We start from the raw sequence: 26,697 nt of genomic DNA, 5'->3' as shown, positions 1-26,697 counted from the left end.
TCGTTGGATAACCAAAAGGGAACTTGGAATAAATGACTGAATTTATATGTAAATAAAGGACTGTGCTTTGGTCTCTGAGAGCTGAGTTATCTTGATGAGTTGTCTAGAGATCTTCAGGGAAAGTTGTCTTGAAGAGAACATAGGCCATCAGCTTGTACCCATGATTTTTGCCACCCTCAAACACTCATTCTTTCAGGGACTCCTCTTCAAGCCAAAGCTTGTTCTTGGCAATAGGGTCTAACACCACACCTAAGCCTGAGCCTAACCTACCTCTGACCCAGGTTGACCTTGAACTCAGAAATCTGAATGCCTTTGTATCTTTCTGACAAGCTGGCTCATGGTGCAGCTACCTCGGTTCTTTTAGATCTGTGAAGCTCTTTATACAATTCATTTTGCATCATTATACTTAGCATAATTGAGAAATTATATATGGCATGGAGTTCACTAGTGAAGCTAGAGCAATTTTCCAGTAAGCCCCAGGGTTTTCCTGTCTCTTCTTCCCCAGAGTTGTTGTAAGTGTGTACCAACATGCCTGCCCCTCTTGGGTATCTAGGAACTTATACCTGCAAGGTCAGCTCCTTACTGACTGAGCTATTTCCCTAGGTGTCAACAGATTTAAAATTATCAATAGTTCGTTGTGGCTGTGAGACAAGAGGCAGAGAAAGAACTTGCAGATTTACAACAAAGAACTTAGACTAGGGTTGTACAACAAAGCATCCTTGTAAGTGAGATGGAAGGGAAGGAATAAGACCTGTGATTGTTCACTGATCTTGTCACATGCACTGGGACACATGCATGTCCACACTCACACATGTGAACTTGTGCATGTGTGAACATAGTGTGCATGTATGTGTGCACACAGAAATGTGTGACTCATAATTCTTGGTAGTGACACCTCATCTGACTTGTTTCTAGTAATTACAGCCTCATTTCGTAGTAAGCTATCTTAAGGTAAGTACTAGGTAGCAATCTTATCTGCCAGAGTACCTAAAATTAGTCAATTCAACAGTCAAAGGAGTCAAAAGACAGACTTAAATAATTTTCTTCTGTGGTTTTCATAAGACCTGTTTTGGAATGAATGAACCTGCCTGTGTGGTCTAGTCTGCCACTCTTGAAGTAAGTATCATGTAGTGATTTTTTCCTTTAGACTCTCATATTAAAACATCTGAAGTGTCTTCTGAATGATGTTTGTGTAAATAATACTGCAAGTACTTTACTTTGGCAACTGCAATACTTTCAACACACGAGATTTCTCTATATCGTCATCTTTCTCCCATTTCACCCATTAAATGGGGTGTGGAAGAAAGAATTCCCCAAATTACTGATGGCTTTGCAACTGATCCTAAGTTATGAAACCTATTAGAAAGCTGGTTTTTTTTTCCCATCACTCCTGTATGGATAAACAAAGCTGTAAACTAAAATTCTGAGCCCCTCAAAAGGGATGAAAAGCAGTAATGGGATATCAGGGATAAAGAACAAGCTGGCACTCCATCTGTGCCCCTGTGCAGGACATCAGCACACATGGACAATTAAACAGGACAGAGTACTGCATCACAAGATATCATGGGGGGGGGTCTTCAAGGCACTGGACTCGCAAGAATAGAACCAGCCCCAAGTATCAACAGATGGGACCACATGAAATTAAGGTTTCTGTACAGACCAAACCAAACCCAAAACTCAGTGAGGCACATAGATGGCATCTGGAATAGAAAATCTTGACCAGCTATGATTCAAACAGAATACTAATGTCTAGAGTGAAGAAATTAAACGCCAAAGAAATAAAACTCCCAATGGCTAAGAAAATAAACAGAACATGTCAAAGTAAGAAACAGAAATGACCAATGACTATTCTTTAAAGTGTTCAACAAGCCTAGTCATGAGGGTGAAGAAAATTAAAACTACTTAGAGATACCACCTCACCCTTTTCAGAATGGCCAGCATCAAGACATCTGACCACAAATGTTGGGGAGAATGCTGGTGGCAGAGCAAATTGATATGCCATTATGGAAATCAGTTTGGAAGCTCCCTACAATGCAACTCTATCACATCTGGGCATATGCACGAAGAACTCTGTGTCCTACTGCAGAGATGTTAGCACATCTATAATTGTTACTGTTATACCTACTACAGCAAAGAAAAGGAACCACTCTAGATGCCCACGAACAGATGAATGAACAATGGAAATGTGGTATATGTTCAAAACAGAATAGTATTCATGGGCAAAGAATAGCAAAATGTGTAGGAAAATGGCCAGATTTGGAAAGTCTATTAAGTTGGTGAGAGAAAAAAAAAACACCATGTGTTTTCTAGCATATGCGCATCATAGCTGTAATATATATGTGCAAACAGCTGTAAGGAGGGTAGCACGTTTAAAAAGGAGAGCAAGAGGGGGAGATGTTAGTGCTGAGGAAGAGCAGAACCCATGCAGGACACTAAAGGCATGGAAGAAGCTATACGCCTAGAGGTTATATGCCTATTTTGCTTTTCTAATTTAAACTCAGTCATAGTTCTTCTTTTGGGTAGGTAAGAGAATATAAGTGTAACTGACTGTGGGAGTATAAAACCTGACAGCTTCAGAGTGGCCGTTCTAAGAGTTTGGGACTGGGCAAGTGTTTGAGTGGCTTCCTCATATCAGCTGTGTGACGTTTGTGCATTAATGAAAGTGACTTTATTTTTGAACACTACTTAAAAAAAATAAATGAAAAGATGAAAACAAAAGAGAACATGGTCCAGAACTCAAAAGCAGGGGTGTGTCCAGGGGCGTGGTCAGCATGGTGTCAAAGGTGAAGGGGGCTCGAGCTCAGACAGAAGACCTAACCCTGGTATTCTACAAACAAGCAAACAAAACAATGAGAAGCGTTCTCCTCAGCCAAAGGATGGGGAAAAGGGTAGACCAGTAGACTAGGACATTTTAGTACTTCTACCAAATAATTAAACAAACGAAAAACAGGCATAGTCATGTGTTCCGACCTTGTTACATCATCAGAAGCCAATTTCTTTTTCTGGGGGTTGTTATGCTTTAGATGGGAGATGTTCCCCAAAGCCTCAGGTGATGAGGCTTCCTGGGAGGGCGCCTGGCTGGAGACAGTAGGTTTCCTGAAAGTGTGTCTTAGGAGGGTGTATAGCAGTCTTTGCTCTGTCTTTGTCTCCATGTACCTCAAAGTTTTGATTCACAACATGCTCTGTTATCACCACAAGCTCTGAACGAGAGTCAATGCCATGAATGGAAACCTCTGCGACCACGAGCCAAATACAGCTGCTCTGCTTTAAGCTTATTTTCTCAACTATTTTGCTAGTGATGGAAAACTGATTAATTTTTGTGTAAGGCTCTGGTGAGATGCCTCAGTGGGTATCATAAAAGAGTTTTGAAAAATCAAGTAAAAGCGGCAAAGCTTTAACCAACGAAAACAAAGAAGATAAGATACAAAACATTGCTCTCAGGAATGAAACAGACCCTGTAGACATGGATAAGATAATACTACTTAGAGAGGGTCTCTATATGTTTGGCAACTCAGAAGAGACACATAATTTCCTCAAAAACTACAAACCACCATGATGCACACAATGGTAAGTCATTTGTTCGGTTCTGTTGTTAGCAAAATTGAATTCATAGCTTAAACACTTCTTCCTCCCCAAACAACAAAAGGGGGGAAAAGCCTCCCAAAATACAAATAAAGACTACAAATCCCTATGCACTACTATATCTCAGTAATGCATATGTAAAAAACCTCAATAAATTATTAGTAATATACAAGATAAATTTTATACCACGAACCAGTAAGACTTATCTCTGGAATGTGAAACTGACTTGACACTGGAAATCATTCCAGGCTAAAAGAGACATTCTATTTGCAAATATACTGTTCATTTTGTTGGGGTTTCTAAACTATCTATCAAAACCAGAAGCCCTCCTGGAACTGAGACTTGGCTTAAATAAAGGTACCATACAAGGAAATCAGACAAAACTCCATGGCATTTTCATAGATTAGCAGTAGTCACAAAGGTGGAAAAAATAACAATAAAAAACCCACTATTTACTGAGGCTCAAAAGCAAAACATGTAGGTGTCAATCATACAAAAGAGATGCAGAATTTACGTGTGAAATGTTATAAAATGCTGAAAAAAAAAGATCTGAGCAAACTTTGTGTTTATAAATGTGAAATTACAATATAACAAGTGTCAAATTTTCACCAAGTGATGTGCAGATATAGTACAGCACCTATGAAAATTAGAGCAGAATTCTTTGCCCATGAGGATAATATTCTAAATTTTATATGGAAAGACAAAGAAGCTAGACTAGCTACAATGGTTGTGATAAAACAGAATGAGCACAATCAGTTTCAAGAATTACCACAGAGCTCTAGGGACTAACACAGTCTATCTGATAGAACAGAAAGCATCGGAGAAATGGACAGTAATGCACCCAACAAGTACAAAATGAGTTCAGTGAGGGAAGCATCGCCTTTATGGGAAATAGTGTAGAGGAACGGGCTATACCAGGGTGAACAAATCAATCAGCCATAAATCTCACATGATAAAAATAAAATGTGACGCATGTGGCAGTATAAATGCAAGGTTAAGGTACAGGCCATAGAAGGCAAAAGCATAAAGCACAGATGAAAATGTTGCAGATACACTTCTTCAAGTTCAACGGCATTCATTACCATGCAAAGACAGAGTCCCACACCTGAGAGAGTGACACTAGATTCCTCTCTCTCGCCTTACACAAAACCAACTTCAAACAGACATGGCATATTAATGTAAGACATGAGACTCTGAAACAGCCAGGGGAAAACTCCTTCAGAGACAGTTATAAGCAAGGGCTTCAGATGGAGGACTGGAGCAACAGCAGCAAAATCTCCCAGGGCTGACAAATGCGGAGAGTTTCAATGCAGGTCCTACATAGCAAAGGGGAAATCAACAGAGCATGAGAAAGATCACTGACAGATGTACCTAGGCCAAGGAATGGACATCCAGAATCCATAAGGAACCCCCCCAAATTAGACACCCCAAATGCCATCCAATCGACAAAAGGACTAATTAGTTGAATAGAAAGAAGGATACAAATGGACCATAAATAATTAAAAAATTGTTCAACATCCTTAGCAACCAGGGAAATGTTAATTAAACTCACAGAGATCCTACAGGACATCTATCATCAAGATAACAGCGAGTGTTGGCAAGGGTGTGAGGGATAAAGAACTCTTACACACTGCTGGTGGGAATTTAAACTGGTATCATCAATAGGGAGGGTTCTCAAACAGCAAAGATAGAGCCATGACCCAGCTGTGCCATTACTGATTATTGTACCCAGAGGAAGCCATGTCAGCAAACCACGGAGATATTTGCAGGTCTACACTGATCAGTACTCTATTCCCAATAGCTAAGTTATAATCAGGAAGAGAAAGAAAATTTGATAAATATATCTAACAGATTCCTAGTTAGTTATAAAGAAGATTGAGATTATGACATTCACGGGAAAACGAATGGAACTGGAGATCACTGCGGTAAATGAAATAAGTCAGACCCAGGAAGAGTAGATTTAAAGGTATTATATATGCATGTGAGTGTGTGAGTGTGTGTGTGTGTGTGTGTGTGTGTGTGAGAGAGAGAGAGAGAGAGAGAGAGAGAGAGAGAGAGGTGTAAAGGATGGGAAATAAGAGGACAAAGGAGCATCCGTGACAGGAAGGCAGGAGGAGTGTTTAGGATGAGAGGAGAAGCAGCCAGAGGGCAGGACATGGGAGGACAGCAGGGGTGGGTTATATATAATGGAATAAATGCATGCAAGTACAACAAAGCCACCACTTTGCACATCTCCCAAAATTTGATTAATAAAAAATAAAAATAAGACAATTATCCCTGGAGACAATGGGAAGAATGAAAAATAAATGCCACAGAATGAGGGACCCTGTTTTTAAATTGCAGAGCTGGTACTTACCTAGTACGTATGTATAAAATGCAAAGAGTTCTCATCCTTTGAAAACAGAAGTCAAGGAAACCAATTAGGATAAGGATAAAAAGCAGGCAGCAACAATTCGTGGAAGAAGGCATCCGTAGTAAATAAACATGTAAAAGCATTTCCAATCTCACTGGAGACATGCAAATGCAAATGAGTTGCCGCAACACTGTTATCAGAATGACTAAAATCAATAACAAGAAATGCCAAAGGAGATAGAGAAGCCTGATCACAAATCCCTCTTTCCTCCCTCCTCTCTCCTCCCTCCTCGCTCTTGCTTATTCTCCTTATTTTAAAGACCAGCATGCTGTGTAGCCCAGGCTGGCCTCAAACATATAATCTTCCCATGCCAGTCTTCTGAATGCTAGCAATATAGGTAGATATTCTCATGCTGAGCCTACTTGTATGTATCTGGTGGGAATGCAAAGCAGTGTGTTGGATTTTTGTTTGTTTGCTTGATTCTTAGAGTAAGCACATAGCTACTATGTTACCATACCAACTCACTACTGGACATTTAGCTCATAAATACCTATATTCACACAAAAATATGTGCACAGATGTTTATAGCAGCCTTAGCCGTAACACACCCCATGGCCACCCATCCAACCCCCCTATTTCCTTTCCAACCCTTCACTCCCATCCATCCTTGTTAGCTTCAATTGTCAGTTTGAACACAATCTACAGCCATCTGAGAGGAAGGCCTCAAGTGAGGAATTTCCCAGATCAGACTGGCCTGTGGCATGCCTGCTGGGGGCTGTTTTGATTATTAACGGATGTAAGAGGGATCCAGCCAGTGTGTGTTATATCACCCCTAGGTAGGAAGTCTTGAACTGTGAGAAAGGTAGCTAAGCATGTGCCAGCGACCAGGCTAGACAGCAAGCCAGCATTTCCTCAAGGTTTCTGCCTTGAGCGCCTGTCCTGACTTCCATCAAATGCTGGATAGTGACCTGGAAATGTAAGCCAAACAAACCCTTAGCGAATGTTACTTGTTGGTCAGGGATTTTTATGATAGCAACAAAGATGAAACTAAAACATTCTTAAACTGAAAATCATCCAGCTGTTCTTCAAGAGACAGATGGTTAAACTGTGGCATATTTCTGGTACAATCCTTACCTCCACAAAGGAATAAATATTAAACCTGTAAAACCCAGGGAGATCCTCCAGAGAACTATGCTGAATGAACAGCACGTGTCTCAAAATGCTACATGATTCCATTTGTATAACATCCTTGAGATAACGTTATATAACTAAACAACAGATTAGTGGTTTCCAGAGGTAAGGGGGGCTACAGGGGGCCTAGGAGTTGGAGGAAGTTGTTAGCTCTCTATTAGAGCAACTGGGTGATCATTGTAGCAGCCAAAATGGTGGCATCAAAGTCACCGTCTGACAAGATTTGAAAAACAATGACCCATGCTGCTTGAATACTTAGTTGCCAGTTGGTGAAACTGTTAGGGAAGGAGAGATCTTGTTGGATAGAGCTGTGTCACTGGGGGGCAAGCTTTGAGATTGCAAAAGACTGGACATCTCTGGTTAGCTCTCTCTCTCTCTCTCTCTCTCTCTCTCTCTCTCTCTCTTTCTGTCTCTCTCTCTCTCTGCTTTATAGACATCTCCAGATATGGACAAGAATTTGAAAAAAAAAAAAAAGCCTTTGTGACTTGAAAGGACAGATTGCAGATTACTATTCATGCTTACACCAGCCCAGTCCACAACAGCTTGGCATGGGCATGCAAAGCTCTTTTGGGTTCTTCCTGGGAGGCACAGACATCTCTTACTCCTACTAATGGAATCTTGCCATTTTAAGCTTACTATTCCTTTCTGAGAAAATTATTGATTTCAAAGTATTTCTCTGACTGCATTACAAACTTATTCTCCTACCATGAAGGGTTTCCAGTTGACTCCTCTGGATTGTCCAGGGGGAAACAGCAAAACATGCAAATAATAAGATGGTTCTTTTTAATTTAAGCATAAAATATGATAAAAGAATATTATTTTATGAAATTTTATCCTTTTGCCATAAATATTTCACACATAAAGCAGACTTTTTTTTCTCAAAATTTGTTCTACATTCATGATTTATTTTCTTATATCTTCCCTGTATTTTGATAAGATGTGTAAATCTCATCTAAACAAGAAACTCCCAACTGTTAAGGTCATGCTACATACAGTAATCATTCTTAGCTTTGTGTATTTGTTAAATAATTGCTTAAATGATGAAAATGTATGATATTCTAGAATGCTATGCCTTATTTAATGTGCATTAAAATATTATCACAGGCTTTCAAAGTAGACAAACAATGCACACACACACACACCTACAGAGAGAGAGGGGAGGAGAGGAAGAGGGGGAGGGGGAAGGGAAGGGGAGGGGAGGGAGAGGGGAAGGGGAGGGATAGAGAGAGTATTCATAACAAATTTGGAAGCCATTTCAGTACCCAGATAACTTGAAAGAGATAAATGTGTGATTAGCCACTTCCTATTGTTGGACTCAGCCTTCCAGATGGTTCCCTTTGAGTCTGAGCCAGGGCTGCTCAGGGTCAGTAGATTTGTTCACCTCCAGTTCTCCATAAGAGGAATGGAAATTTCCCAGGAAACTGAGAACCAAGCAGCGTTCCATATGCCGAGCTCTAGCATCTAAAGATGTAACTCATTTTACTTATTTACTCATCTATTCATTCAGTAAAAAGCTGATGTCCACTCCAAGTTCATGTGCCACAAAACATGGTAATAGTAAGTTAAATAATAAGTTAAAAATAGTATAACCACACCCTGAAGCAACTCACAAAATATAGAAGAAGGAAGACATGCCTAATAATGCTTCCCTAAATACTTAGACCTGTGTCAGCCATGTCCTATTGGAGAAAGAGTTTAAAGTCTGTATTGTGTTGGAGAAGTATTTCCTGTGAGCTTTGGAGCACTGGTGAGTGCTGAACAGACACGTACGATTAGGCGATGAGATTAAATTAGACACAGAAGATTCTAGGCACAGGACACCAAGAGGCACAAGCAGGAACCTCACAATCATATGCACAATTATTAAGTTTGACAAAGCTGCAGTGCAAATGGCTGCGATGTGACTCAAGCAAGAATCCAACCTTCCTGTAACCAGATGGGGAACCAACAACAGATCAAAGTGGGGACATTACCAAAGTCCAACTTGGTGAGCCGATGAGTATTACTGGGGTTACCTACAGGAGCAGAACAGAAAGGACAGCTGCGTCACCAAAAATAAACTCACTCCAGCATGGGTGGCTGCTAACAAGAGATGGAACCCTGAAGCTCACTGCATAACTTTAAGGTAGTTCAAAAGGACAGAAAGTTTCTTTTCCAGGAAGCTCAGTTGGGCTGAGCCTCTTTCAGAAGCTCAACTACTCTCAGCCTCTTCTAGGCATCTCAGCTGGTCCTGCTTTTAGATGGCGTGGCTAGTCTGTGAGTGTCTCTCAGAAGTCTTTACTGCCTAAGTGAGTTTTGGGAGAAAGGGACAGACTGTATTTAGACAACTTCAGGGACTTCCTGAAGCCCTTGAGTTGTTTACTTCTGCGCTTCCCTAGCTTCTCTGGAGGCTACGCTTATAAACATTATATCTCATTTTTAGGGCCACCTATTATGACTGGCCATATCTTAAACACTGTGAAACCAAGATCCATAAAGATAAAAGAATCGTTTTGCTCAGGAATAACAAAACGTGTTACTCCAAGACACATCCTGATTTCATTGAGTTTGGGGGAAGGAACAGTGAACAACCATAGCCTATATATTTTTTTTTTCTTATTTGAACTATTGTTTTTAGGTTGCTAGCTTTGCATTTACAAGCCATTTTTCATTCCCTTTGGAGGACAGAGGATGACTCTGCACCTGGGTAGACACGTGCAAGGCACCTCCCATGTGGCACAGATCAATACATGACCCAGTTCCAGGAGTAAAAGTGAAAGCACGGTAAGCACTGTATAAATTTATCAGGAGTGAATAGGGACACATGGACATATTAAATGTCAGGAAAACCATGACCAAGAACTTACTGGACACACCAGACTGAGTAGACAGTAGAACTCCTCCACTTGGACCCCACAGAGAGTTGGACATCTGACTCTCAGATGGCACTAGCTTCCTCTGACCTGTGTCAGAATATCAACAGGCAGAGGACTGCTGATTGTCCCAGGAGCTTCAGCTCAATTTAGACCCTTCTGTTGACAGGGCACACTCATTTGATCTGTATTGCTGTTTTATTCTCAGACTCTATTTGATCACAGGGAGAAAACTAAATTCAAAGTGCTAAGCCCTAGGGGAGCTGGGGACCTCCCAATAGCTGAACAGCTTCTGCTGTAAGGAAGACAGTTATCTGAGTCTGACCATCTCAGGAGTAACTTGTAAGGAGACAGTTGTTTGAGTCCAGCTATCTCAATGACAACTTGTCTATCTTGCTGGCAGGGTCAAACTAAGTTCATGTTCTGAGGCCCGGGAACCAACTCCTATCCTGATTGGTGGAAACTCCCTTGCTCAACCCCTATGTCAAAATATGATTGAACAATGTTGCAGCCCGCCCCATTCCCCCTCAATTTATAGTTTCATCCTTAAAATGTTCTATACAACTTCCCTTCAGTGTTGCAGTTCAGCTCTGGATCTGTTCTGGGCCCTGATTGATCAGGAGTGGCTCGATTACAATAAATTTTTGTCATCTGCACTGACTTGGTGTTTGAGTTATGTTGGATCTAAGCAGACTCCATTACAGATGTATGCCTATCCTGTTGCCCCATCTGGACCTCCTGTCTGTCCATCTACCCATTCTTTCATCTGTCCCTGGTCTTTCCTTGCATCCTCTGTAGCTGGATTCAACACTACAGTTCAACTTTGACTCTGCTTTTTAACTCTAAAACAGCAGCTATACTTCTCAGGGACGTCCAGGCGTTTTTTTGATGTCACCATTACAGACTCCTTTTCATTTATATAAGTTACCCAGCTCTGGCTTCTTAAACCTCTGAAATTCCTTGTCTCTTAGTCTTTATAGTCATTCTGTAACCATTCCTCAGACACAGGGAGGGACAGTGGGAAGGGAGAAAGATTTGCTATGTAAAATGAAGTATGTGAACTGACAGTTAATATTAGTAATTAAAACAGGAATAAGATAACTTGCATTTGCCTTGGCAAAGGATATCAATTAAATGGTAATATCTGGTAAAATTGTCACCAATGAAACAATTGAACTTTGCAAAATTGTCCTTCATAAATCCTGACTCTGTGAACAGTGTCAAGAAGCAACAAATGAATGTCCCTGAGCTCCCTTTCTCAACTATGCAGTTCAGGATCCCAACTAAGGGATGGTACTCACAGTGGGTAGGTCTTTCCACTTCAATTAATAATCAAGATAATTCCCTGTAAGCATGCTCAGAGGTCTATCCCTAAATGATTCCAGATTCTGTAAAGTTGACAATTAACACTACCAATCCCAGCGTGTTTAAATAGATATGCAAGAGGGGTTCAGGCCAACATCCAACAGAAAGTTCCCAGTTAGGTACTTTTCAAAACAGTGAACTTAGAGCCAAAGAACTCTGTCAGACCTGGACTGAGGACATCTTATATTCCACAAGGCCCCTTGAGACTCTTCACTTTGAAGAATGGAGGATCTTTAAGATCTCATTTTTTCTCCACTCTGACATGAATTATAAAACTATTTGGCAAGCAAGAGCAGAAACAATAGAGGCAACCTGGGACCCAGGTCCCTTTGCTCTGAGGAAAGGACTGACTAACATGGCACCATTAATTTTACATAGCTCTAGCCCTTGTCTAAAAGCTTCCTACAAATTGTAAGATGGCCACAGGGATCAAGAGAGAAAATTAGAATTTCTTCTTCCTCTGTTTTGAACAAACTGTGAATAAATTCATTTTTCTTTACCATCTCTATTTCCTATGTTCTTTGGCATAGACCTAAGCACACAGTGATGGTCTCTTTGATGGTCAATGATCATACAAGCTAAGCATGGATGGAAGATAACAATGTTCAGTAGCTAGGTAGAAATCAGCAAACGTGAAGTCACGGATGGAGCCACTCTCACAAGCAGCTTAGGACCCCAACTCTTGTATACTTGGCAACATACTAATTTAAAGGAGAAAAAGTACATCACAATTTAATCTCCTTAGTATTTGGAATGCTATTAATGTATGAAAAGAAGGAGAACATGGAGCACTACAGGAAAGGATGGCGACAGATCACAGAGCAGGGAGGTAGGAGTGTCAGGGCTTTGCTGGGGACCTTTAAAGGAATTCTGTTTACTTCTAGTAGAGCACACATTATTTTTTTTAATAGATCCACTTATTTTTTCCTTTAATTCTACTCAATCTCAGTGCTTTAGGCAGCAGGAGGTTTTCTGGTAACGGACAAAGAATTAATCAGAATAGGCCTGTCAATCATCTGCATAGGAAAATACATTCCCAGGGAAGTTGTCTGTTCCAGAAACTTTAGGAAACATTGTTAAGCCTGTCTAAACATGTAGGTCAGCACAGAGGTCTCTCTCTGCCCGCTGTCCATTTTATTCCTTGAAAGTGTTTTTCTCTGCAGCGGCCTCTCTGCACAAGCCCCATTCTCACCACAGAGAATGTTTTCCTACACAAAGATTCCTCTACCCACTGTCGACTCTGTGAGAGTGTCTACCTTCTTGCTGGTCCCCCTTATGCTGAGTGTGAAATCCACCTCCTACAGTGGAATGTCGCTAAGAAAGTTTCTTGAATTCTCTAGAACTGTTTCCTCTCTTGCAAATAAGGAAAATGAGTAGTCAAAATCATGATGAGTGGCACGCTGGTGTGGCACAGACCATTTCTAGAACATCAACATTCACATGTCCCTTAGCAGGACATGCCCAAGAAACTGCTTGCAAGCAGCTTTCCACCACTGTCTGAAGACGTTCTGCAGGGGACACTGCGTCGGACTGTTGGTGGTGTGCAGTTTATTAGAAGAATTGTTAGTGGTGTGTGGTGGTTTAAGTGAGAAACATTCTCCACGGGTTCATGTATACTCAGTCCCCAGTCGATGACACGTGGTTTGGGAAGTTTATAGAACAAGGGGTGGACTTTGAGGCCTTGTAGTCTACCATGTTTTCTCTCGCTCTCCCTCCCTCCCTCCCTCCCTCCCTCCCTCCCTCCCTCCCTCCCTCCCTCCCTCCCTCCTTCTCTCCCTCCCTCCCTCCCTCCCTCTCTCTCTCTCTCTCTGATTCCTGAATATGCATGGAGAGGTAATGATCCAGCCTCCTTCTCCTATCATAGTGTCAAACTCTCCTCTGCATTATGAACACTATCCTCCAATGCTCTCACACCCCAATGAGCCATTTCACTGTCCCCTTGAGTCACTTTCCAAATAAAGGGAGGAGGGGATTTAAGCTAGCCACCTGGGCTACAGCAAAGCTTTGCCCCCTCAATGGTTAAACATAACTTTAAATTGGGTTTAGCTTTTTCTCACTGGAAAACTCACTGGAAAAACTCTCCCTCCCAAAATCTTTTCTCTTCTGACCTGTACACTGCTTTTTTTCTTTTTTCAATTTTAGCAGCTTTCAACTAAGTGTCTCTCCCCACAAAAATATTTCTGCCAAGGATTCAAAATAATTACATGTTTATCGAAGAGGTTGCTACCATATAAATAACTTGTTTTTTCGTTCTGCATCTGCTGACCAGCACTGTCATGAAACATACAACATCTTTTCTTTAAATCGAAACATGTAAATTAACATATTTAAAAGCTTAACTTGTATAATAAGACCTATGATTTTATTATGAATTTAAGAATGTACATTTGGTGTTTCAGAACTATCTTCCTGAGTTTTTATTTTAATGTTGTTTTACTCACAAAAGTTGTTTTCAAAATTCTAAAAGCAACCAATCATGCTTAGCAGGCTACTTGGACTCAACATTCTCCCGAAAAGTGCAGATACCAGCCTTTGCCCAAGAGGCTAAGACCAGACTGACTACCTTTGGAGAAGAGGAGGCCCACCCTCATATTCATCTCCATCCAGTTTATAATTCAGTTGGAGTCAAGAGCCACTCTCATCCGTGCCTCCCCATCCCCAGCCTAGGGATGGCACTGCCCACAGTGGACTGGTCCCTCCTTCTTCAATTAGCAATGAATAAAATACTTCTATAGACATGCTTACAGGCCAATCAGCTGCAAGCAGTTTCTGACCTCTCCCCAGGTACATCAAGTTGACAACTGAAGATACCTATGAAAGTGCTCATAAGAAACTGACGCTAATCATCAAGATGTTTCTCCCCAATGGCGTCTTCTTGGGGTCCCACTCCTTCAGACTATGATAGTGCGTTGATGTCTGGTTCATTGCTCTCTCAGAATAGATTCGATAAATCACCTTAACAAAACTGACCTAGAGGGTGAATTCACTCGCTGTTTGCCGTTTTCTTCCCTGTTACCACAGGGGATGGCCCCTCTGTGCCACCCTCTTTTTAACTCAACAAGCAAGGTCCTGGAAGCCCCACCTCACCCCAGGAAATATGCTGCACAGCAGAACTCCGGGACTTAACCTGGCAAGAGTGACACCAAGAGGCAGCCTGTTAGTACACCGAGAACAACCCGTTGGAGCCTTCTCAAAAATTGAGAGCACAATGCCAATAACAACACAGTACCAGCTCATTTCGCAACTTAAATGTTTTCCAGTTCCCCCTTTCAATGAAGTTGAGAAGGGACCCACAGGAATTATCAGCTGATACAGCCATTAATAGCACTTTTTTGATGACAGATAACTGATGTCACCGTTGGCATGTAAGTTAGAAGGAACTCCAAGAATTCAAACCCAGCAGCATAACACAGCTTGCAACAGGCCTGGCAGAAAGGAAGATATTCTACAGAGACATTTGGATCTCAATCGCATTATCAGGCTATTAAATTAATAGATGCCAGAGAAATGAGAATTTGCCTAGGAATCCCATGCTGGGAGGAGAAGGCTCCAGCCAGGGGGATACTTGTCTCCTCACAGAGGATACATAATTTTAACAACTTGTTAGAGCACCTTCCAGCATGAAGCCCAGATATTTGGTGGGTCAAGAGTGGGCAAGACCTTGCCTTGGTTGTGGCTGCTTGAATGTGCACATCCTTTGTTTGAACTTTGACCTCACATCAGCAGGAGTAACTTGTGGGATTTGCTGGATTTCTTTGTCCCTCTTCCTATTTCTGCTTCCCACTTTTAGTTCTGCTCCATTAGTCCTATGGAGAAATTTTAGCCAACTATTTGAAAAATCAATCAGGGATACACAGATTTTTCAATATTTTGGCACATGGTCCAAAATGCTTGACAGCACGGCTTAGTGGATTTTAAATGCTTTCCGCTGTCTCCTTGTTGTTGTAAATGGAAAGAACCACTTGCAGTGGGGCTAGGGAGGGGAGGCTTTGGTTTACAATGGAAAGCAGAATTACCGGTTCCATGCAGTATGTTTGCATTGCAGCATGTTTCTTTTCTGGAAAGTTTTAGGCTGCTGGGTAAGTTGTTATGCATATTTCTACAGAGTAAAGTACATTGCCATTAGAGCTTTTTTTTATGATACATTGCAGCTATGGTGGTTTGAATAAGAACATCCTCATAGACTCATGTGTTACACTTGGATGCCAGTCAGTGGCGCTGTTTGCAGTGGTCCTGGATTCTTCTGGAAGGTACAGCCTATTAGAAGTTTGCCATTGAGGGGCAGGCTTTGAGATTTTAGAGCCTTACCTTGTTCCACTTCCTGCTTGACTCCCCCTCCCCTTTCCCTGTGTATGGATAAAGATAGGATCTCCTACTTCTTCGATTAACTACCATCCCCCACCCCCAGCCCCCAGCCCCCACCCCCCAGCCCCAAGCCCACACTGTGCTCTCTCTCTCTCTCTGGAATCCTAAGCCAAAGCAAATTATTTCGTCTGTAAGTTGTTTTTGTTTTTGGTCATGGTATTCCATCACAGCAGCAGAAAGTGAACCAACACATACCAATATATACTCACGGTCTGATTATGTGTGTTTTATTGTTACATCATTGTGATTGACTGGGATACCCTCAGGGCTGATCACCCACCCCACTGAGGAGAAACCAGAGCATACCAGCCTGCTCTAGGTTCTCCTTGAGCTCACAGGAAGCTGTGTCTACAAACTAGCAGTGTCCCCTCATAAAAAAACAGAGAGGAATTCCTTGCACACATTCCTTACACCTTATAAATCCATCACTAAGTACCGCTGGGGGTCCTTTGGGGGGGTAAGAGGAGGGAACAGCTAAGCTCTGTTCAGAGGACAAGATTTCCAAATGTTTTTGTTTTCAAGCAAGAATTTCTAGAATTCTTGATCCTCTCTTTCCAAAGGAATGGCATAATATTTATACAGAAGGAAACTCTCTCTCTCTCTCTCTCTCTCTCTCTCTCTCTCTCTCTCTCTCTCTCTGTGTGTGTGTGTGTGTGTGTGTGTGTGTGTGTGTGTGTGTGCAGGGTGTGAGTGGGGAGTTACATGCATCCCCCTCATAAAAAATACAATATAACTAGAACTTTGTTCAAGTTACATAGGGGCCTTGTTCTTGGTCCGAATGGATGTACAAGTTCAGTTGGTTCATTCCACATTTACTGCAATAGTCAGTCTCTGGAAAGAAGCAGTGTCCTCAAGATGCCTGTTGGCCCTGTATTCCATGCCTTTCGTCCTCCCTTGGGGAATCCAGAACAGCTGCAACCACTTGGATTTACAAGAGTTTCCCGGCTGTTTGAAACGGATTTGATGATCTATCCATCTTAAAATGGCTATTCTAGCAAATCTGGTGTGTGTTGAATTTAATTTATTGTTGACAAGGGCCAACCAAATATAAATGTTTTTGTTTCAAATATACCAACCACATTGTAAAAAATAAATGTGTTATGTCACATGCTCGCATGCTTTTGGACAGGGGATTTGGTGGTGGTAAGGAAGGCACAGAAAAAAAAATACAGATGTCTGATGTTTCAGTTGTGAGTTTTGTCCAGAATATTTTGATATCAAGTAAGTTTTTACTAATTTCCCCTTTTCAGGATTGAAATCTAGTGAGGCTTTGTACCTGTTAGATGTGATGATTGGTCTTGAGTTTTGATTTGATAGACTTTATAGTTGCCATGGAAACTAACATCTGGTGACATCTGTGATGAAGTTTCTGGGTTGGGTAAATTGAGGGCGAGAGACCCACCCTAAGTAAAGAGTACAACATTTATTGGGCTGAGTTCCAGGGCTGAACAAACAGGTCAAAATGAGCTGAGCACTCTCTGCTTCCTGACTTTGATGTTCTGTGACTGGCTGCCTTAAGTTTCTAATGCCGAGCCTTCTGTGTATGAGGGAATGAATCTACTGAAATAGGAAATAACCCATCCCCGCCCCCCCCCCCCGTGAAGCTGGCTTTGTTTCATTCTCTGTCTGTCTGTCTGTTTTGTCACAGAAATGTGTGAAGTAACAAGTGCATTATGTGAGCACTCTATGTTGTCTATGTGTGTTATGTGAGCATTCCATGTCATTGTCTCTTGAACATTTATTATGGGGTCTGAGCACTCCATGCTGTCTTTTTCTTTGTAACGTTTATTATGGGGTCTGAAGGGAAGCAGTTGGACATACAGGACAGGGAGCCACTGCGCATCAGTGTGATGACGTAGGCACAATGACAGTAGTTATTTGTTCTCGGAAAAGAAGCCAGGAGCCTGAGGCCAGCGCTGGGAGTGAGACAGCATGGAATTTAGAGGAGAGTATAAGAGTTCTGACTTTAAGATCAAAGGTAAAGCAAGCATCAGATCATGCAAATCCTTTATATCATGCAGTGGGGATTTTAGCTTATCCAATGAGGGGGCCATAGTTTAATCCCACCAGGGGAGGATGTTTGGTGACCAGGCTTGCATCTCATAATTACTCATCCTCTTCTTTCTTGAACATGGTTGAACCATATGAAGCTGCTATCATGTAAGTTGAAAATGATCAAATAATGATAATCTCATTGAAAATAAATTAACTTAAAATTTAATATTAAAATTTTATATATGGCGTCAATCTTGCTATATACCCTAGTGTGGCTTTGATGAAAGCATGTGGCAATATGTTCACCTTGACCCTATGTTTTTGATCTAAATATATTTGTTAGATGTCTATTATTAAGACTAGAAAAGAGACATGGGAGCCAGGTAACATCTCATCTCTCTTGGCTGTGCTTCTGTGGCAAAATTATTTGACCTCTTAAGGGTTCAATTCTTCTTCTCTGAAATGGACCAATAGTTGAAAGTTAAATTACTTGATGTATCGTAATGTTCAAAAAGGTATCTTGTGTCTACTGCTTACTATTTAATATTGCTATCAGTTATTAAGCTGTCACCTCAACAAAAACATTGCCATCATCATCACTACAATTCAAATGTCTATGGAGGGTTAAGGATGAAGACCATAAGACTAGTGATAGAAATGGAAGCAATATTTTTTTTATTTTCTCAACTAAAGCTATAGTCTATTCACATGTGCATTTATTTACATGCACATCTACATGTGTGTTCACACATGTAATTTTTAATTAGATGCTTTCTTTATTTACATTTCAAATGTTATCCCCTTTCCTAGTTTCCCCTCTGAAAATCCCCTATCCCCTCCCCTCTTCCCCTGCTCAACAACCTACCATTCCTGCTTCCTGGCCCTAGCATTCCCCAATACGGGGGCATAGAACCTTCACAGGACCAAGGGCCTCTCCTCCCACTGATGACTGACTAGGCCACTCTCTGCTACATATGCAGCTGGAGCCATGAGTCCCACCACTCTTTGGTTGGTGGTTTAGTCCCAGGGAGCTCTGGGGGTACTGATTAGTTCATATTGTTGTTCCTCCTAGGGGGCTGCAAACCCCTTCAGCTCCTTGGCTACTTTCCTCCAGCTCCTTCATTGGGGAACCTGTGCTGCAATGGATGGCTGTGAGCATCCACTTCTGTATTTGTCAGGCACCGGCAGAGCCTCTCAGGAGACAGCTATATCAGGCTCTTGTCAGCAAGCTCTTGTTGGCATCCACAATAGTGTCTGGGTTTGGTGGTTGTACATGGGATGGATCCCCTACTACAGACTTTACAAGTTTCTGAGGAGTGCTGGCTTTTGTCTAACCACTGGAATTTAGAGAAATGAAGTTCTCTTTGGACCTGATAGCAATTAGCAGAGATTTAAGCCTACATATATTTCAATGTTTTTGAATATTTTGAGCATAGTCCCATATCTCTGGTCTTGGAAAAGCAATACACACAAGCAGTTATTTTCAAAAACTGGAAAAATATGAGGCATGATAGCTTAGAAGTGACATAGAACGTGAAGAACAATGCCTTGGCTTGCTTTATGTCCTCTTGATGGCTAGACATGCTGCCCTGAGCAGAGCTCATCTCTCCAAGACCTCAATTTCCTCTTGCAAAAACGAGAGGTTTAAAACAGATCAATTCCAAGGTTGCTTCTGGCTCTAAAAAGGAATGACTGGCTTCTGAGAGGTGAAATCCCTGTGAGGGCATACACTCAGCACACATTCTGATGATAGATGGATGTTGGCATCCCCTCCATGGAGCAGAGTGGTAGCCTAGGCAGTCTTCCAACCTCAGGGGGGCACTTTTAGTCTTCCCAGGAGCCTGAGCTTCATACCATGGGCATTTGTATCTGACGACATCGATTGCAGTTTGTAATTACAAATTGATCCCTGTGGTTAGAGTGGATGCCCAAGGCAATGGGATGCTTTTGGGTTCCTGTTGAACAGGCTGCTTCATAAAAGATTCTTAAAAGCCCCCCCCCCCCTCTCTCTCTCTCTCTCTCTCTCTCTCTCTCTCTCTCTCTCTCAGGTTTTCAGTACTGTATACTGCAGACCTAATATTTCTCTCTGCCTTTTGAAAAAACAAGTCCGTCCTGGAGTCTTCCATGCTGTCGGATGAACACTGTTAATATTCTCTCAGCTCATTTTCTCTTGGGCCCGAGCAGCCACCCACGAGTGTCCCCATCCAACTATTCAAAGTCACAGTGTGTATTGCAGAGTTCGAATCCCACTTGCCTCTATCACTTAAAATCAATAGCTGAAGATGACAAAATGCATATTTAACTATACCTGGTTTTGATTTTGACTGTTAGAAAGCGTCAAATGGAGGCTTACTAAATTCCAGAGAATGGATTTAAAAACTAATCTTTCTGTGATCGGTCTTGGAGGGAGGGACAAACAGAAGGCCTCCAATCCCTTTTGTTGATGCTCCAATGACAGCTACATGTTGTAGACTGCTGTCCCTTTCAGCCTTTAGTTCCCAGCAGGGACAGAGGGTTGGGGACTGCCACCTCTTTTGATTTGTAGCTTATCCTGTGGGATGCAAGATTCTGGTGCCTTGAAGCAATGGGGACTGTGACCCACAGTGACTGATGCCACCAGGCAGCCACAGTGATGACAGCAGTTTGGTGGCAGGGAACAGTTCAGTCTAGGACCACACTGAAGGAAGGCACACTGACCACACAGCATCAAGCAATGAAAATGAGATTTTTCTGCCTATGTTTGGTAGGTTAGGATGGGCGGGGTGAGGGGGGAAGTGTTGTGGAGAGTGCCAAGCTGGGTTGTTGATGAGAGTGTGGGAAGATTTGAGAGAAGGGAAAAATCAAGAGGAGGCTCTGTGCCAGCCAGGAGGCCGATGGGTTGATCTTTCTGCTTAAGTGGAGAAGCCTGCTGGGTGGGGTGGGAATGGGGCCAAGAGAGTAGCAGTTCTGATGGATGAACACGGATGGTCAGATCTGGCAAGGATGTGTCTGCCATCTGGTATTGGAGCCAGGGGAGGCAGGAGATATGAAGGGAGGTAAGAGGAGGAATAGAACGAACAACAGAGAGTTACACAATGACACAGAGGCAATGCCCTGCAATGACAGAGGAAGAAATGACCCAAGAAGAATAGCAGCTACAGGGGAGACCCATGCGTCTGTGATGCAGCCTAGGCCTCCCAACCAAATGCCAGAGCAAAATCCTGCTCCATGGATTAAAACCTTATAGTACAGAGGAAATCAGACCCCCTGTTGCTACCTGGTCTCAATGGGAAACAAGTTCCTTGGATACATTTTCCAAAGAGTTTGTCATAGAAACTTGGAAGCTACTGTTTTGGGTTAAAAATCAGTATAAGCAAGGACACAGTCCTATACAGAAAAATGACAGACTACTTATAAATATTAATTATACCTTACATAAAATGGCGCAGAGCACAGGACCCCTGAGAACATCCCGGCGACTGTTAAGGTCTTCTTAGGAGTCGTGGATAAGTAGGAATAAGTTCTCTTTTTCAGTGGTTCGACTTTTAGAACCTTTTCATTTCCTTTTGCGGAGCTTTGGGACAAGCTCAAAGCTCATCTGGATTATGCTGCTGGCTTTGTGATCACATGACAAGTATTTGTAGACCAGGGACCAGAATCTACTGGCTTCAATGTTATATTGAAGACCAAGGCATATTTTAGTTTTAGGCATCTAGAAGTCAGGGTAACTACAGATTAAAAACAGTTCAAATCTTGTCCTCCAAGTTCCGAGGCTTTGCAAGCTCTTGGTCATTGTCCTGCCACCACCACTTCCTCAAAAGGCACAGGCTAGCCTGACAAATCATGAGAAGCCTCATATCAACCAGACTCCCTTCTCTCATAAGACATCATTTTAGACAAGTCCACATTCAACCAACTGCAAAACACCTCAGAGAACCCACATGAGATCCTAACCACCACACAATGCATGTTGGGATCGTTGAGACCAAAGGTGTTACTTGGTTGACTCATGAGCAGTCATAAACACTTTTGAAGCCATAAAGTTCCAGGCTCGTTTGTTGCACAGCAACTGCTGACTGATACAGGTGTGCGCACACCAGAGACTCACCTGTGCACTCATGCTGCAGACCTTTCCCGTAATAGCCCTTCTCACAGATGCATTCAAATTGACCCGTGTGTGTCCCACATTTGCAGCTGGCCATTCTGTCACAGCAGTCTTTCCCAGCCTCACAGAGATAAGAGCAGTGGGCCATCTCCTCTTGGATAAAACTCCCAGAAGGTAGATCTACCAAGAACAAAGGCATTTTTTTTAAAAAAATGAACAGTTGATTGTTACATTTTTCTAGTCATTACAAGTCAAGAGCAAACTGGAGAGAAGAAAGCTCTTCTCATCTGTGTGTTTCCCACTCTTCCCTACTTCCACCCACATATGAATGTGTGTTGTTTGCAGGAACATACTCTGGGGGTTAGTTTTTGGCCAGTTCAGTTATTTCAGTCTGGGACTTCATCCTAAGTGCTTCAGGCCATTCGGGGTCAGGCAGGAATGAAGCAGTGTAGACTGGACGCTCCAGATGCAGCAGGTAATTAGCACACTCGGTGCTTCAGATCACTCCTCTGGCTTCCAACAGCAGCATTCTCTGACCTCTATGTGAGGTCAGGTGGCCGTAACCAGACTTCCCAAATCCCGTTCAAGTTAGAAATAAAACCATGATCCTGACCACTGCCCAAGAGTGCCAACTGTGGGCTACTGACTCTAGAATAAATAGCATCACATCTGTGGTTGGATTAAAAAATATCAACACATACGTTTAAGGACATAAACCATAATCCAGTCTGCTTCTTAGTTGTTGTAAGTACAGAAACACATGTTATGTAGAAAGAGACCGTATTGAGCATTTGAGGCAGGAGCTGGAGGAAAGCATGACAAGAATCCTTGAGTACAGCCATTCAGACACTGGCTTAAGGCTGGGTTAAGGCTGAGCCTGGATGGATGGCCTGGCCTGGAACAAGTGATTAGTCTCTATCTCCAGCTGAAGAAGTTAGAAAATCTTAGACTGAATTCCAGTGCTCGGGTCAGACGGCTACATCCAGATACACGGATGGGCCCCTAGTAAGAATGCAAGTGGGTGACTGTTGGCAGAGCAAACAGACTGCAGAGGAAGATCTGGGAAGGAGATGAGAGATAGTCTCAAATGGGAAGCGTCTGAAGAGACTGAAGTTAGGGGAGACTGAGCCTCCAGGAAAGTAGATCAGCAAAACCAGGCACCTCCGGCCCCAAGACAGTGCTGTGGGTGAAAGGTTTCCACAGACCTCCCTGGGAATTAGTTCTGAGAAACTGGACCAGAGGTTTGTTGGCAACAGAGGTCCTTAGGGAGCAAGCGAAGCCTGGCTACCAAGGCTGGTACAGTAGCACTGAGGCCCAGGAGATGAGTAAGTGTGTGTGTGGGGGGGGGCGGAGGGGGTGTAAGTTGGAAATCTGTTCTACAGCCTGGGGCTACTGAGTGTGTTCAGAAGCACGGCCGTCAGAGGCTGAGAGTGGGTTCATCCAAGTAGAAGAATATGGAGGAGAGGTCATGGGGCTCACCTCTCAGGTGTTGTATCTTCTAGAAAATGTGGAGCATCTTCTTACCAACCCTGGAGAATCAACCCACGTCTGACACATTCTAGATGGGAGCTTAGTGTAATAAAGGTGGCGCCTCCCATTAAGTCCCAGTGTGTGCTAGCAAAATAACCTTTTCCTTGAAAGCCCTGCCTGCTCTTATTTCTGCGCCAACTCAATTTAGGGCAGAAGCCACTGTCCCAAAAGACAGAGGAACAATGAATGGGATTGGTGATTCGTTGGATGCAGCACATCACAGCACCCATAAGTTTATACTAGCAAATAGTAACACCCACTACCCCCTCCCCACCCCCCACACATAGTCTCCCTGCTTCCCCAGATGGCACGCTGCTGCTGGTTACTTGTGACCATGGGCTAGACAATGAAGCCTCGGTGAGATGTGGAGTTTTTTTCCTCTTCAGAAATCTGTGGCACATATGTGTAACTCCTATTTCAAATGAGGAGAAAAGATCGAAACCCATACTTGATTGCCTGAAGCAATTAATAACAAATGATCCATTACCATTTATATTCAATGAGTAATTAAATGCAATAAAAATAGTCCCTGAGCCTTTATAAATGTCACCAGTGATTTACTTTGTGTTGTATTTATTTTGTCAGTGGATATGGGCATTAACACTGGATCCCTTTTTTTTTCCATATGGGTCCCAGGGATCTGACTCAGGTTGTAGATCTTAGCAGCAAGCACTTCTTACTTAATTATTTCTCAGGTCCCATCAGTGATTTTCTAATTCTTTCGTATGTCTTAACCTACTTGACTCCCATAGTGAGCCTGTGACGTCAGTACTACTCTCACTGACCAGAGCCCTAAGAAGTGCTAAGAGACCGATAGTTTGCCTCCAAATCACTCACTTAATCGACGATGAAACTAGGATCCAAGTCCAAGAATTCTGAATTTTTATGGCCTAACTTTTAGAAATTAAACCAGTTGTAAGCCTAGGGTTTATATCTAAGCCTGGTTTTCATCCCCAAACTCACTCCCCAGTCCACCCCATTTTTCTGAGTCTTAATTCTAGTAAGGTTAGCTAGGAACCCCACCCTCAGAGAAGCTAATCCTTTTTACTAAAGCCACAGCAATAGGCTCACTTGTAGCCCACTGGAAACTCTTCTTTTGGAATTCCACCAGGGATAACCTGGTTTTTTTGAGCCTCACAAGTTCTTTGAATATATTGTTATTCCTGCCTTACGTTGATTTTTTTTTTTACTTGAGAACATGCCAGGATCATGGTTCAATTTGGCACATAGCTAAATCTCCTGTCAACACCTCACATTCTGCCTGGATTCTTTTCTCCAGGTTCATATTACAATAGGCAAGTTCACCTAACTGAGAACCGTACAGTTAAACATCCTTATACGCTCACGGTGCATTGAGACCACCGATGAATTCATTTGCTCATTTTTCTACCCTGTTGTGACTGATGTTCTTATGACAAAAGCCAATTTATTTCTGAGTTGTCAGGGCAAGAAGTGCATGTTAGTATTCAGCATCCTATCTTCCTGTGTATTTCTGGAAACATTCTGGGGAGATTCAATGCTCCTGCCTCAGAATGTTTACTTCATCTGTCCAGATAACTGTGAATGTGATCTCAGTCACGGCTTCCCACTCTGTGTGTGGCCTCCAAACACACCTCAATTCATCTCATGGATCTAGGTGGGAATATATGGATAGTCTAGGGAAATGCATTGCAGCTGTTAGGAAAGGAAGCAAAACAAGGTTGCTGCCAGCTCAGCATGCCAGTTCGGAGTATCTCCTGACACCCAAAGCACTGGCAAGCCTCACGCTCCCCCAAGAGCAGCATAGCGTGATGGTTTGAATTCACTCTTCAATAAGTTTCATGCAACGAGAGAGAGGGAGAGGCAGAGAGACAGGGAGAGACAGACACACACACAGAGAAAGAGAGAGAGACAGAGACAGACAGAGAAACACTTCAAGGTATCTGTAACTCTACTAGCTTCTATTACCTTCATGCAATGCCCTGCGAGCTAAAGCCTCAAATTCTTCAAAACTGTGGAGCAGGTAACAATGTTCTTCCTTCGGGGTGGAAGCCATGTCGTTCAGTTCCCGGATATTCCCCTGCCAAATCCCGAACGTGAAGATCTCCACTCCGAAATCCCGAAGCGATGCTGCAATAGGTCTGGGGTCTCCGCCATTGGAATAGCCATCGGTGATGAGAAATATGACTTTGGTGGAGTTTTCTCTAGAGTGACGAAGGATTTGCTGTGAAGACACAGGGGAGATCCGAGGGTGAGTGACGTGAGCCTCTTTGCTTCCTCTCGTGGCTAAGGTAGTACCTGAGAAACACTGGTCAGTGAGATTCATGCAGAAACAGGCACAGACTGGGATCTGTAATAGCTTCATAGATACACAATGAGCCTCAAAACCATTAAAAATGTGTCATTGTCAGCAACCGTGTCACCATCATGCTATCTGCACCGAGCTTGCTGATGAAGAACAAAGGTTTATGGAATGACTTTGACAAACTAACTGCCACTTCTTGTGAAGCTAATCTATCCATTCTCCAGACCTGGGAATGTGACCCAATCCTGAGTTTTATGCATCTACATTGCATCTCTTTCTGTCTTTCTGTAAACCACCATCAGGCCCCCTAGAATAAGGACATGTCTTTTCCAGGGCTTGTGATGGCTGACCTCCTTCCTATATTTGTTTGTCCATGACTCCTTCAAAAATGTAGAATTGATCCAATGCTTCATCTTTTTGGACCACCCAGGATTCACATAAAATTAGCAGGTTTTGGCAGCATCCCATTTGCATGAGAAAACATGGATTCACTAAGCCTGACATTTGAGCTTTATTGTTTTAGGGCAGCTCAGTCTGTTTTACAATGTGTGTAGTTCCTTCACCGTGGACAGAAGCAGACAAAGCTCTTAACACCTCATTGCCAAAGATGCTTTACAATATCAGACCCAAAGGCACAGGAGCTCCAGTGGCATCTGGCACTGCCATCCAATTCCTATCGTGGCTTTTCATTAGAATTGTTTGAGAAGGCATGGAAGTGGCAGGATACATTTACTAGCAAGTTCTTTGAAGGTAGCGTGATTATCAAGCAATAATGAGAGAGACCACTGTGTGCTTGGAGAAGGCAGACCAGGATAGCAACAATTATACCGGCATTTTGTCAATATCAAAATAAGATATGATTTGAAATATACGTTCAGGGACTAGATTCACAGGCCTATTTATTTCAGATTCTATGATCAGTATCTGTATAAATGAAAGTCTGTCACTATCTGCTTACATGGGTGCTGCTTAAAATCAAATTATTCTTACCTAAACTTTGCTATCATGAGCTGCAACTAAAGCTGCCAAACCTGAGTTTAAAGAAAATCAAACTGAAGAGGACTCCAGAAACCATCCAGATAGAGGGCCAGCAGTT

General features: G+C 42.5%; 1 protein-coding gene across 1 annotated transcript in view; it reads right to left on the bottom strand.

The window, feature by feature from the left end:
• The window catches only part of Svep1 (sushi, von Willebrand factor type A, EGF and pentraxin domain containing 1), a 180,004-nt gene that overhangs the window by 127,296 nt on the left and 26,011 nt on the right, over positions 1–26,697 (bottom strand). The window contains exons 2-3 of the mRNA XM_021160495.3: positions 25,265–25,520; positions 21,791–21,967 (exon numbers count right to left, since the gene is read on the bottom strand). Coding sequence (XP_021016154.1) covers positions 21,791–21,967; positions 25,265–25,520 — 433 coding nt within the window. The remainder of the gene's footprint in view (positions 1–21,790; positions 21,968–25,264; positions 25,521–26,697) is intronic.

This window comes from Mus caroli, unplaced genomic scaffold, assembly GCF_978045245.1.
Source record: "Mus caroli unplaced genomic scaffold, Mus_caroli_1 scaffold_6, whole genome shotgun sequence".
Taxonomy (NCBI): domain Eukaryota; kingdom Metazoa; phylum Chordata; class Mammalia; order Rodentia; family Muridae; genus Mus; species Mus caroli.
The sequence above is the reverse complement of the archived record's forward strand: the minus strand, read 5'-3'. Positions and strand labels throughout refer to the sequence as shown.